Raw genomic sequence first — 12,642 nt, 5'->3', positions numbered from 1 at the left:
GCCAGGGTGCAAACTTTGAACGCAATTCGTTCTTTTAATGGGAGCCAGTTCTGTGTCTTACATGTATTGCATTATTTATCTGCATTGCATACTGGAACCTATGTAATCTTGTTTATTTACAGTTTCATTTTTTTTTTTCAGACTAAGGTTCATAGAGCCAGAATTTGCCTGTGGTAAGTACATGTAGAATTAAAACAAAAAACTTCTCCTGGATCTGCAGAAGTTGTAAAATCTCCAACACCTACAGGATGTGTCACCTTAGCTGTGTTGACGTTACTGGCATTTTAGCGTTACTACCTAGTGATTTTTGTGCATTAAAAATTCTCAAGCTAAAACACAGTAAAATAACGTCATTCAAACGATACAGTTAACAATGTGTCAAAATTTTGCAGTCACTGTGATTGCTCAAAATGTCCGTCCTCCTTCTTTAGGTTTTAAATTGTAAGGGCTAAGCCTAACTTTTGATTAAAATTAGGGCAAAACAAATGGGAAAAGCACAACCCTTCAGTCGATTGGTCCCTATGGCAGGCAGGCTGTCCCAGATCATCTGCAGCGCTTCCTTGAGTTCAGCAATTATTTGTGGCTTTGGGTGGAGCTTGTGATAGGCCTCCAACATTGCTCCCCAGACAAAAGTCTACATCACCGTAACATAATTTACAGTAAGCTGGTATCACATTTTTTTTCTTCAAATAATGGTAGTTTAACAGTGCAAACATTTTTGTATAAAAATCACTGGGAGGTCACACTAAAAGGTCTGTAAGTTTGCCATGTTAAAAGATAATCCACTCGGCACATAAACATAGATTCAAGCGAGTGCTGAGAAAACAGGAAAAAAAAAAAAAAACTCTAGGGGGCTTTTTTTTTTTGCCTCGCCCTGTAGTAGGCTTACATAATTTCTTATAGTTGTCTTCTTTGCTGTTGGAAGCTATGAGTTACCTTCAATTTTATTCCTTTTCAGGCGGGACCTCAGTATGCAGCAGTTGGAAGTAATAGGGAAAGCGCAAACTGGAGAAGAGCTGAAACGGTATGCGACATTCAAAATAATCAATCCATCTTAGATTAGGAAAGATGTCCCTGCCTGCTGTTAGGAAGTCATTATCTTTCTCTCTCCTCTTCCTTTTAGAATTCTTGAAAAATGGTTTTGAAGTAATTGGATTGGCAGCATATATAGGCAGCAGAATGGAGTGGGCCAAAGAGCCATGTCCCCACCATTATTTGCTCAACATAGCATCAGCAATTAGGGCCAGCCCAGCCACTTGACAGATTAGTTGTATGCCTAGGATAGCATTTGGGGAGCTGTAGCTTGGTTCTTGTGCACTCATCATGAACACCTTCCCCCACTTCCCTTCTCACTACCAAGTCTGCTACTGCCACTCCACCCCCCTCCCACCTCCTTCTAGGCCGGCCATTAACAGCGCTGTGTATGTCTAGTAGCACTATAGAAATGATAAGTAGTAGTAGTAATTACAGAAATATTAGCGCTGCATGGGCCCTGTAAGCACAGACCCATGCTGAAGTGCTGCTTTTTCCCATACCTGCTGAGGCAGATTTCCTGTCGGAGGGGGTTAGGACAAAGTAGCACTTCAGTTTGGGTCTGTGCTTACAGGGCCCACACAGTGCTGATGGAATATTTAATCTTTGGGCTGGCCCAGTAGGAGGTAGGGGGCAGCAAGTGAGAAGATGCTGGACATAGGTTGAGAGTAAGGAGGGGGAGATGAGAAGCTGGCTAGGTTTTTTTGGGTGGGGGGGAATGTTGAAGGGGAAGGGGAGATACTACCCATCTGTGTGAGGGGAGGAAGGGGAGGTGCTGTCCATCTATGGGAGGAGAGTATGGAGAGGGGAAGGGGAAGTACTGGCCATCTGTAGGGGGGTATAGAGAGGGGAAGGGAAGGTGCTGGCATCTGTGGTGGGGGGGGAGTACAGAAGTAAGAAAAATGCTAACCACTTTCAGGGTGGTAGAGAAAAGAAAGGGAGATGCTGGCCACCAGTGGGGAGGGGGAATCCTGAAGGGAAAGGGAGTTACTGGCCACCTGATTGGGGGGGGGGGTAAAGAAGGGAATGGGAAATGCTTAACTACAAAGGGTGGGGGCAGCATGGCTGAAGGTTCGCTTAGAGTGTCCAATAGCCTTAGGCCAGACCTGTGAATTATTAGAGAGCTTGGGGTCAGGATTATAGTTCAGTTCCCATTTCAATTTTATTTGCGTAAAATAATTAAGTGATGTACAAATCAAAAGATAATTGAGTGGAAAGGGGGTAAGAAGAAATAAAAGGAAGCTTAGGTTACAATGAGAATGATTATAAAAAAGAGGTAATAGAGTAGTAGTTCTATTAATGTAATCTGATGTGGAATACAAGAGGCAGGGAGGGATATTGAATGGAATAGATAGGACAGTGAAGGGGACAGTCTTGCTGCATTAGAGCAACAGTGGGCAAGTTAGGGATCATATGGGTTCAGATAGGAATGCTTTTGAGAAGAAATAGGCTTTGAGGAGAGCTTTAAACCTTAGAAACAATAGTTTGTGGGGCAGCGCTTGGTCAGTGTTCCATGTAGAGCATGGGGTGAATGCTCCGCTATTCTAAGCCTTTAAACACAAGGAAATCGATTATATTCTCCAAAGGTTTTGCTTGCATCGACCTTCATTTACCATCCTCTCACCTGTCTTATGGCCTCTAACAGAAGTGGAAAGCAAGATCTTCCTGCTTCAGCTTCGCCAAGTGGTAAAGATGGCGTCGAAGAACTCAGAGTCTCGGCTAGATCTCTTGTTGAAAGAAATGAGAGATTACAAAAATTTCATGTCTGAGCAAACCTCCGCCACTAAGGCAGTTCGCTCTGAGATTGAATCCTTGAATGTTCAATTTACAGAAGTGTGCCATAGACTGGACTCTCTCAAAATGCAAGCTCAATCGTTCACAGAAAAGCTAACATATATTGCTAAACATGAATATGATATTCAGATTTTACAGCGAGATTTAGAAGACCTCTTCAACCGAAACCGGAAAAACAATATTCGCATTCTTGGTCTTCCTGAGTCTGCAGAAGGGTCAGACCATATTCTATTCCTACTAAATCTTCAATTCTCTCCCGCCCTGGAAATTGAGAGAGCACATTGAATGCCGTCCAGGCCCAATGTGTTGGTGAACTTTCCAAGACCAATTATAGCAAAAATCCTCAGATATTAACATGCTATGTCTATCCTGAATGCTGCAAGGTCTATGAAACATCTTTTATATCAAGGTAAATGCATTCTCTCAGTTTCAGATCTGGTTAAAACAACAGCCTTAAAGCGCAAACAATTTCTTCAACTGAGAGAACCTTTGAAGGATATTGGAGCTAAATTTGGTTTTATCTACCCTGCGAAGATGAAAATTACCTACAGTAATCATACTATTCCTTGTCATCAAGCAGATGAAGCCATTACGTATGGGTTGTGTCCATCAACCAGCAGGGGGAGATAGCGAGCACTCAACTTTTCACAGTGCCTCATGGCCAGCCAGCTCCACTGCCTCTTCAGTATTCTCTATCTCCCCAAGCAGGGTGGCTGCAGCTTCTTCGAGCTCCATCAAAAATCTGCCTGGGGGTGGCTCCTGGCTTGCCAGTTGTTAGCCGGGGTGTTAGAGGCTATAGCAGCTTCACTTTGAAGGCACATAGGTTAGCCCTTTCCCTGCCTTACCCATGCCCCCGTGGATGTGGACATATTAGCTTGCTTTTCCCTGTCCTTTCCCACTCAGTGGATGCAGGCACATTGGTTCGCCTTTCCCTGCCTTTCCCACTCATCTGAGCCTCCAGAGTTCTTATTACCTCTGCTTTCCTCACAGCGTTAAAAAAAAAAAAAAAGTTGGAACAGAGGTTTTCCTTTGATTCTTCTATGGGACCGGAGCTTTGATACTCGGTCCGGTGAGGTAAGAGTGTTTTCTAACTCCTCCGGGGTGGGCCCACGATCGGGGCGTTTTTGGCGCAAAACCGCCATTTTGAATTTTCCCGCCATTTTCGGCAATGGCTGCAGAGAATGTAAAGCGCTGTTCCCGGTGTGGCAAGCGCAAATCAGCAGCGGGGCTCTGTAAATCGTGCTGTATAGGTGTAAGAGCCGGCCCGAGCATGGCGAGCAATGATTCTTCCCGCTCAGAGCTGGTAGCGGTCGCAATTTTGAATTCTCCGCATGGCGCGGCCTCCGTAGAGACGGAGAGCCCTGAGCCCGGGGGGGGACCTCGAATTGAGGCTATTCAGGGAGTGGCTAGCCCCGGACGGGATCTGGGTGCCCAGGGCGAGTTTTTCTCCCCTGATTTTGTGTTATTATTGCATAAAGCATACATGCTGAAAAGAGCTCTCCCTCAAGGGTCGTCTGAGGCCCCTTCTATTGTCCCCCCCAGTGGATTCTGGCCTGGGACTGCCCGCTGAGGCTATTTTCCCTGATAATTGGCATAAAGAAAAGCGTAGAAGGGCTAATTCCCCTTCAGATTGTGGTGCACCTCCTTTTTCCCCCCAGTGGTCGGGCTGTGAGGATTCGGAGAGTTCTGGCAGGCCTTCGTGGTCTGAGGAGCCAGAGTCAGGTGCAGAATTACCATAGGATCTGGATGATCCCTCCATGGTGAGGATTTTCCACCGTGATGAGCTGCCAGCGCTTATTTCAGATGCCATACAGGTCCTTTCTATTGAAGAGCCTGACAGTGGCACGGCCTCCTCTGTGAATCCTAGGATGGCTAGTACCAAAAAGCCTGCTCGAGCCTTTCCTTTGCATGACTCCACCCAAGAGCTTATTTCTGCTCAGTGGGCTGACCCCGAGGGACCTTTGAAAGTTTCCAGGGCTATGGGGCAATTATACCTTCTGCGTGAGGAGCATTTGGCTCGCTTTGCAATGCCTAAAGTAGATGCCCTAGTCACTGCGGTGACAAAGAGAACTACCCTCCCTGTGGAAGGAGGAGTTGCCCTGAAGGATATACAAGACCGTAGGCTGGAAGCAGCACTTAAACGGTCCTTTGAAATTGCAGGTCTTACTGTTCGGGCGTCTGCATGCAGTTGTTATGCTGCTAGAGCCTGCCTGGCGTGGTTGCAACAGGCAGTGGAACAGCCTGGAGATGGAGCGGAGCCCTTCTCGGATGTGGCTCCGCGGCTGGAGTCGGCCTTGTCCTTTTTGGCTGATGCCCTTTATGATATTGTCAGAGCTTCGGCTAAACAAATGGCAGTAGCAGTGGCGGCTCGCCGTTTTATTTGGCTACGACATTGGGCAGCGGACATGGCCTCTAAGCAAAGGTTGGTGAAGTTGCCCTTTCAAGGCCTTCTCCTATTTGGTGAGGAGTTGAAAAAAAATTGTTAAAGTCCTGGGAGATCCTAAGCCCCAGCGCTTGCCCGAAGATAGGCCTCGGCCTTCCTCCAAGGGCCAGGCGGTCCACTCCTGTTATAGACCTCGCTTCCGTGAAGCTAGAAGGTACCGCCCGGGGCGTTCTGCTGGGTCACTTCTCGTGCCAGTTTTTCAGCAGAAGAACTCCTTTCGCTCGGACAAGCGTTCCGCAGCCACCGGCTCTAGGCCTGGAGTTCAGGGGCGACCCTCTCATTGATGGTGCGCCGGCCCCCTCCTCGCTTCCTGTCATCGGAGGATGTCTTTCCCTCTTTGCCGAGGAGTGGGCCAATATTTCCTCAGATCAGTGGGTTCTGGACCTGATCAGAGATGGCTACAGAATAGAATTCAACGCCCCAGTAAGAGACGTGTTTGTGGAGTCCCGATGCAGTTCTGCCGCCAAACGGGCGGCGGTAGAGGAGACTTTGCAAGGTCTGATTCAGTTAGGGGCTGTGTCCCCGGTACCTCCCGCCGAACACGGCTACTGCCGATACTCCATCTATTTTGTGGTGCCGCGAAAAGGTGGGTCTTTTCGCCCTATTCTGGACTTAAAAGAATTAAACAAGTCCCTGAGAGTGCGGCATTTCCACATGGAAACCCTGCGCTCCGTCATTGCTGCGGTACAGCCAGGAGAATTTCTCACGTCTCTAGACCTGAAAGAAGCTTACTTGCAAATAGATTAAGAACCTAGGAGAAGCTAAGCCTCATATGCCTAAATCCTCTTCTAGGACATCTGCTGGTAGACAAAAATTTAGAGACCTCAGGTGCTATAGACCCAATTCTAATTATGCCCAGCGGCATGAGGCATTCCTCCTTTTGTCCTGAAAACAGGTCGAGCTCTTGGAGGTCTCATACAAACTACATCTAGAGCTGATGGTGGGGTCTGGATCCACTCCTTGAGGTCAGTGATAGGAGGGCTTCTTACTGGCTTACTCCAAGAATAGATCCAGATAACATCAGATCAGTTGGTACTGGAAATAATCAGAGAAGGTTACAAATGTAAATATTCCTTCCTTTCTAAAGGCAGTCTATCCTTCAGAGTTTTCCTCCTTGCGCCCACTAGATATCAGAAGACCTCTCATGTTTTTAAATTTACCTGGGCAGTGTTGTGTGGGAGGCAATACTGGGGAGAGAAGGCACAGTTTGCGTGCCTAAAGAGTGCCAAGAGGAGTCGGGGAGCCATTGGGTGAAGCATGCTGGTGTCTGGGCTCTGGGCTATAGAAGGAGCAGGTCCACATAGCTGCAGCTGAAGACAGCAGTTTGGGGCTGTGGCCTGCTTAGGTATTTTTGTATGTGCAGATTCCCGCACACACGCATGTGAGCACCAGAGGTGCTATCGGGGACAGAAAAGGCCAAGCTGTGTAGGACCTAACCGGGACTCTTCTGAGCATGTGTGCTTTTCTCACATATGCATGGGGAGAACTGCAACACGAGCCTGAGCAGTTCCAACCTAATTTTATGAGTGGGGCTGGTATCAGAGGTGGATTTGGGACCTATGAAGAGGAGGACTATGTTGAGGAAAGCCGGGATGGCTTCCCTGAAGATTTTGGTTGTCGGGGCAGAAGAAACCTAGGAAAATGTGTGTGTATGTTCACTGAAGAAGGGGCATGATGGGCGTGAGCAGAGCCATGCAGTAGGGAGCAAACCAGTGCAAGAGCAAAACTGAAGATTTTAGCTAAAAGGAGGACCCTGGCAAGGTAAGGGGAAGGGAAATTTTGTGTGATGTAAGAGTTTGTAGTTTAGCTTGGTGCAGTGTGCCTCGCAGCTGTCAGAACTCTAGGTCAGTGTTCTAAATGACCATATTGGGCAGTTAGGTGGGTAACGCTGTGAGAGAAGGCTATGATGTGAGACAATATTTAAATTAATTTTGAAAGAATTTTGATTCTGGTGACTGAAGTTTGCCTAAACTAGTTAAGTGTTGAAGCCTGTGGGTGTTTTTGGCTTCAGGGAGCTGTCTAATTGTTCCGTATGACGTGGTGGTGAAAGGTTTGGGAAAACAATTTCACTTATACTGAGAACCATTTATTTAATAAGAGAAAACATATTTAAGATCCAAGAGAGGATTGAATTAGTGAACTAATTAGTGTCCTGCACTAAATCCTGTTGGAAGTAATTGGCTGTGGCAGTGCTGAGAAGTTAGTATTGGCTGTACATAAATTATTGTTGATAGTAATCCTCTTGCTAAGAGGAAATTTAAAAGTCCCTGTTTTTTTAAAGGAAGAATTGCTAACAACCTGAGAGTAACAGTGACACTAAAAAGGGCTACAGTGGGTTGTAGACACTGAAGGACTTTGGTTAAAGGATAATTTTTAAATCTAATAAGCTATGTTTGAAGAAACAGTTCCTTTAATTGCGAAGGATTTGTATTTACAAGTGTTTAAGGAAACTTTTCTGTCAGACATAGTAGAGGAGGGCAGTGTCTGTTTTGAGTGGAGTACAAGATAACATAACTCAGAAACTGCTGGATTGGTCAATCCCAGTCTGACTACGGAGAAAAAAATGTTCTAATATCTGGCTGTCACTGGAACAGTTAGGTGAAGAGATTAATAGCTGAAGGTGTGAGTAATTTGAAATAAAGGGAAAGTCTTTGTGGGAGGCTTTAGCAGGATCTTAATTGTCTATTAATTTCCGTTAGTATTTCCAGGGTTCCCAGCATTCTCTTAACTATTTAGGGTCATCTTAGTAGGGTCTAAGGTTTTCCTTTTAATGAGTTTTTGTAAAGGCAGTGTGAGTAGGTGTCTGCAGAGAAAGGAGAACAGTGATGAAGACACAAGCTCCACCATAAAGAGAGGCGAAGGCTTTCTTATTGGACTGCTGCACCTGTAAAAGAATCTCGATTCATCATAGAATTGGTTAAGACTATTTTAGATAGAGTAAAGGGAAAAGTTAACTGTAAGCACTTGTCTGATGTTTTACTTGTCTTTCAGTAATTTGTAAAATGGATCCACTTAGGGTTCTGTAAAAGAAAATGGAAAAAAATATTATTTTGAAATTCACTTGTTTCCTTTTTATTTGTTTGAATAATACTTACAATGAATTGGCTAAATATTTTTTAAAGTGTCTTTAAATTTGTTACCTTATCCCTTATTTTTGTTTCCTTTCTTTTTTTCCCTTATTTATTGTATTTTTGTATACCTTTTGTCTCGTTGAGAGCAAATCCACCTGAACTTTTGGCCACTTCTTTTTTTTATTATTTCTTTATTCATATATTTCAATATATCATCACAATTCGTGAATATGCAATCGGCATTTATACAAGAGGCAAAAAAGAAATAAAAGGTAATATCATTAAGAGCCTTTCTGTCTACAAGTTTAGGAAATTTGAAATCCAAGAATTTAGAATTTAAAAATAAAATATATAGCAATAATTACGAACTAATGGTTACAACCTCTGGTTCAGACCCCAGCCTGCATTTAGGGAGGGCACACAACATTCAATTCCACTCTAGCATCTAGAAATTCTTTTAGCTGTTTTGGGTCTACAAATTGAAACTGTTTACCCTCAAGCATTTCATTACAATAACAAGGAAAGCGTAATATGAAAGTTGCTCCCAGTGCCACCACCCTAGGGCGGAGTTCCAAAAAGGCCCTCCATCTCATCTGTGTAGGCCTTGAGAGATCAGGAAAAATACGAATGTTTGAGCCCAGAAACAGATTTTCTAAGTGTCTCAAGGAAAGCCTTAATACGGCATTCCTATCAGGCTCCAGCACAAAAGTAACAAGCAGAGTCAACCTCTGAGTAATTATCTCCAATGAACTTTCAAATAAAGAAGTAAGATCCATTCCTTCCCCTGCTATCGGGGGATTTTCTTCCACCACTCCACCACTCCTGATGTAATAAGCCCCGAGTAAGGGGAGGCAGTGAGTCCTTATCCATTCCAAGAATATCAATCATATATTTTTTAACCATATCCAAAGGGGAAATTAAAGGCGATTTGGGAAAGTTAAGAAACCTGAGGTTAAGTCTTCTAGCCTGGTTTGCCAGGTACTCCAATCTTTTATGTAGGAAATTATTATCCTTAACCAAAGCCGTTTCTACAGATCCCATTTCTTGAATTTTAGTGTTCACAGTCTCCAAATCTAAGGTTTGCTGTGCAGTCTTTTGCACCTGAAGCAGGGCAGCCTCAGAAAGAGTCTTTATATCAGAAGTATTCGTTTTTAAAGTAGTTTGCATAGACGTGTGAATGCTGTAAACCATGTCCCATAGTGACTCTAATGTCACAGTTGCTGGTCTATTCACACCACTAATGGCTGGAGAAGAGTGAGGTTGATCTTCAACACGAGCAAGTTTAGAAACTATGTCCTGGGGCAATACCTTTGAAGCTGATTGTAGCAGTAGTTCTCGGCGTTGAGATTCAGCCTCCGTTACTGCAGACACTCCCTCAAACAGATCAAGCTGAGCCCCTTCGGCTTCCTTCTCTGTTAGAGCTGCCAGCAACTCCCCTCCAGGCTGGGGTGGAGCAACTCGTTCCACGGGGCTCAGGGAAGCCCCGTTTCCATTCTCAATCGACGCCGAAGCACCGAGAGTTGCAGAGGGGGTCAAAAAACCCTGAGGACCCGGTTGCTGTTTGAAAAATTGCAAAGTTGTCTGCTTCATCGCCGAAGAAGTCACGGGAGCTGAGGGATGTTCCTTCAGTTTTTCCCTCCGTTTCCCCATGTTTGATGAGGTGACGGAGGCACCGAAGAGGACCTACAAACAGAGCAACTTCCAGGAGCTAACACAGGTGCGTCCATTCACAGCGCCATCTTGGATCCAACTTTTGGCCACTTCTGGACTATGCAGCGTTTGTAAAATAAGGTGTGGTTGGCTCCTCAGGGAGGTCAAGGGTCACACTTAGTCACCAATGATTCCTGTACGTCAGTAAGGTTGTCTTTATTTATTTCTATATTTATTTCTAAGTTTTATATTCCGCACTATATATACCAATTCTAGGTGGATTACATGCATGAAATAAAATAGTGAAAAAAACAATATAGCATAAAAACAAAATAATACTACTGTCTTCATCCATATTACCTTCACTAAATAAAGTAGCCTGACCATTCTTCGAGGACAAGCGGGCTGCTTGTTCTCACGATTGGGTTGTCGTTCGCGATGGTCCAGGAGACCGGCAAAAACTTGCATAGCAAAACAAAGAATTCTGGAGAACGCTCCATCGTGCGGGCCGAACACACCGTGCATGTGCGAAATGCTTCCTGCCCGCAACGCAAGCGTGCCCTCTTCAGTTTCTTTTTGTCCGCGATCTTGACAGTCACAAATTCCCGACTCTGCTCAAGTTTTTCGGCTCAGGAGACTCGGTTTAGTGTTTACCGCTTCCCTGTTTTTTTCTAATTTTCTTCTGACTTTCTATTACACACACACACAAAAAAAAGAGTTTATTTTTCATCTGATTTCTTAGTTTTAGTTTTTTCGTTGCGGCCGGCTTTTAGGCTGCTCGGCCGGGTCTTTTGTTCCTTTTTTGTGCCTTTTTATTTGGCACGATCGAGTCCTTTAATTTCGCAGCTGCCGTTTTTCCGTCCATGTCATCGAGGACTCCCAGCGGCTTCAAGCATTGTACTTGCTGCAACCGGACCATCTCGGGTACCGACCCCCACGCGTGGTGTCTACAGTGCCTTGGGCCTGAACATTTGCCAGCTGCTTGTAAGCTGTGCTCTTTAATGAAGAAACGGACCCAAGTGTCTCGGGAGGCTCAGCGTGAAAGACTTTTTGCTGATTGGTCCGGTCCTTCGACATCGGTATCAAGGTCGGCAGCATCGATGTCGAGGGAAGCATCGACTTCAAGAGCACAGGTAATGACTGCCGAACGACCGCATCGTGCTGGGAGCAGCGAGGCATCAAGTGAGTCTCCACCTGTCTCAAGGCCTACTGCTATGCAGGCCCCCCGGGACCGACCTTTGTCGGACACGGCCCCGAGGAGGCGTGAGGATTCTACGTCCTCTTCTTCGGTAACGAGGAGTCTCGATGATGGAAGTCGAGTGAAGGCTAAGAAGCACCGTCATCGTTCTCCTTCCATGCACGGTACCGAGAGGTCCGGGGAGCTGAGGGATGCGGCACCTGAGAAGCGTCGGCGCTGAGAGGACCGCTCACCCTCTATACAGGAGGTGCCGATGCGTCGGTCTTCTGGCAGCTTGGTATCGGCTCTCGAGCCCCCTCAGATTCTGCCACCAGCTCCTACACCGGCCCCGCAGCCTTTGCCGATGGACGCTCTCGACGAGCGCATCAAGGACCTTCTTCCAGAGCTTCTGGAGGGATTGCTGCACCAGTCTGCTTCGGTGCCAGGGGTGCTTGTGCCTTCTGCATCGACTGTGGAAGCGACATCTTGGCCTTCACCTGTGGTGAGGTCCCCGTCCTCGGTGCCGCTTGCGGCATCAGCGTCGGCCGCCACCTGGGTCGACTCTCTCTCAACGTCGGCGGAGGAAGCTTCGCTGCAGTCCAGGCAAGGGTCGACTTCTCGACATCCCCCTCGAGGTTGTCATTCCTCAGCGTCGAGACAGGCTCGTATTCGGGCTGCTCTTAGAGAGCTTTTGTCCAACACCGATGATGAGTGCTCATGGGAGGAAGATCCCAGATACTTTTCTGAAGAAGAGTCTTATGGGGTCCCCTCTGATCCTACTCCACCAATTGAAAGAAGATTGTCTCCACCTGAGAGTCTTTCTTTTTCCTCCTTTTTGGGAAATGTCTAAGGATATTCCCTTCCCTATGGAGGTTGTGGATGAGCCCAGGGCTGAGATGCTCGATGTCTTGGACTATCCTTCTCCACCCACAGAGGTTTTAACGGCCCCCTTGCATAATATACTCAGGGAAGTTCTTATGCAAAACTGGTCATTCCCTCTATTTAATCCAGTGGTCCCTAAAAAGGCTGAGTCCCAATACAGAGTCCATGGAGAGCCAGTTATGGTGAAGGCCCAACTACTTCACCGAGGAAGATTTGGGTAGGATACCGGTGTCGGAAATGATATTTCAAGCGGACGAGTCGGAGAAACTTACTGACTTCACAGTAAACCTGGAGGACGTAATGGGGCAGTTCAGCAAACTGAAGAGTAGCAAATCTCCTGGACCGGATGGTATTCATCCGGTACTGATAGAACTGAAAACTGAGCTTGCGGAGCTACTGCTAGTGATATGCAATTTATCCTTAAAATCGAGCGTGGTACCGGAAGATTGGAGGGTGGCCAATGAAACGCCCATTTTTAAAAAAGGTTCCAGGGGAGATCCAGGAAGTTATAGACCGGTGAGTCTGACGTCGGTGCCATGGAAAATGGTAGAGGCTATTATTAAAAACAAAATTACAGAGCACATCCAAGGACA

General features: G+C 46.0%; 1 protein-coding gene across 3 annotated transcripts in view; it reads left to right on the top strand.

The window, feature by feature from the left end:
- CCDC189 (coiled-coil domain containing 189) overlaps positions 1-12,642 on the top strand; it is a 132,604-nt gene that overhangs the window by 22,397 nt on the left and 97,565 nt on the right. For all 3 annotated transcript variants that reach the window (XM_030210511.1, XM_030210513.1, XM_030210512.1), the window contains exons 2-3: positions 142-173; positions 959-1,024. In XM_030210511.1, the coding sequence (XP_030066371.1) occupies positions 142-173; positions 959-1,024 (98 nt within the window). The remainder of the gene's footprint in view (positions 1-141; positions 174-958; positions 1,025-12,642) is intronic.

This window comes from Microcaecilia unicolor, chromosome 7 (assembly GCF_901765095.1).
Source record: "Microcaecilia unicolor chromosome 7, aMicUni1.1, whole genome shotgun sequence".
In the NCBI taxonomy this organism is placed as follows: domain Eukaryota; kingdom Metazoa; phylum Chordata; class Amphibia; order Gymnophiona; family Siphonopidae; genus Microcaecilia; species Microcaecilia unicolor.
Note: the sequence above shows the minus strand (reverse complement) of the source record. Positions and strands in the feature narration are given on the sequence as shown.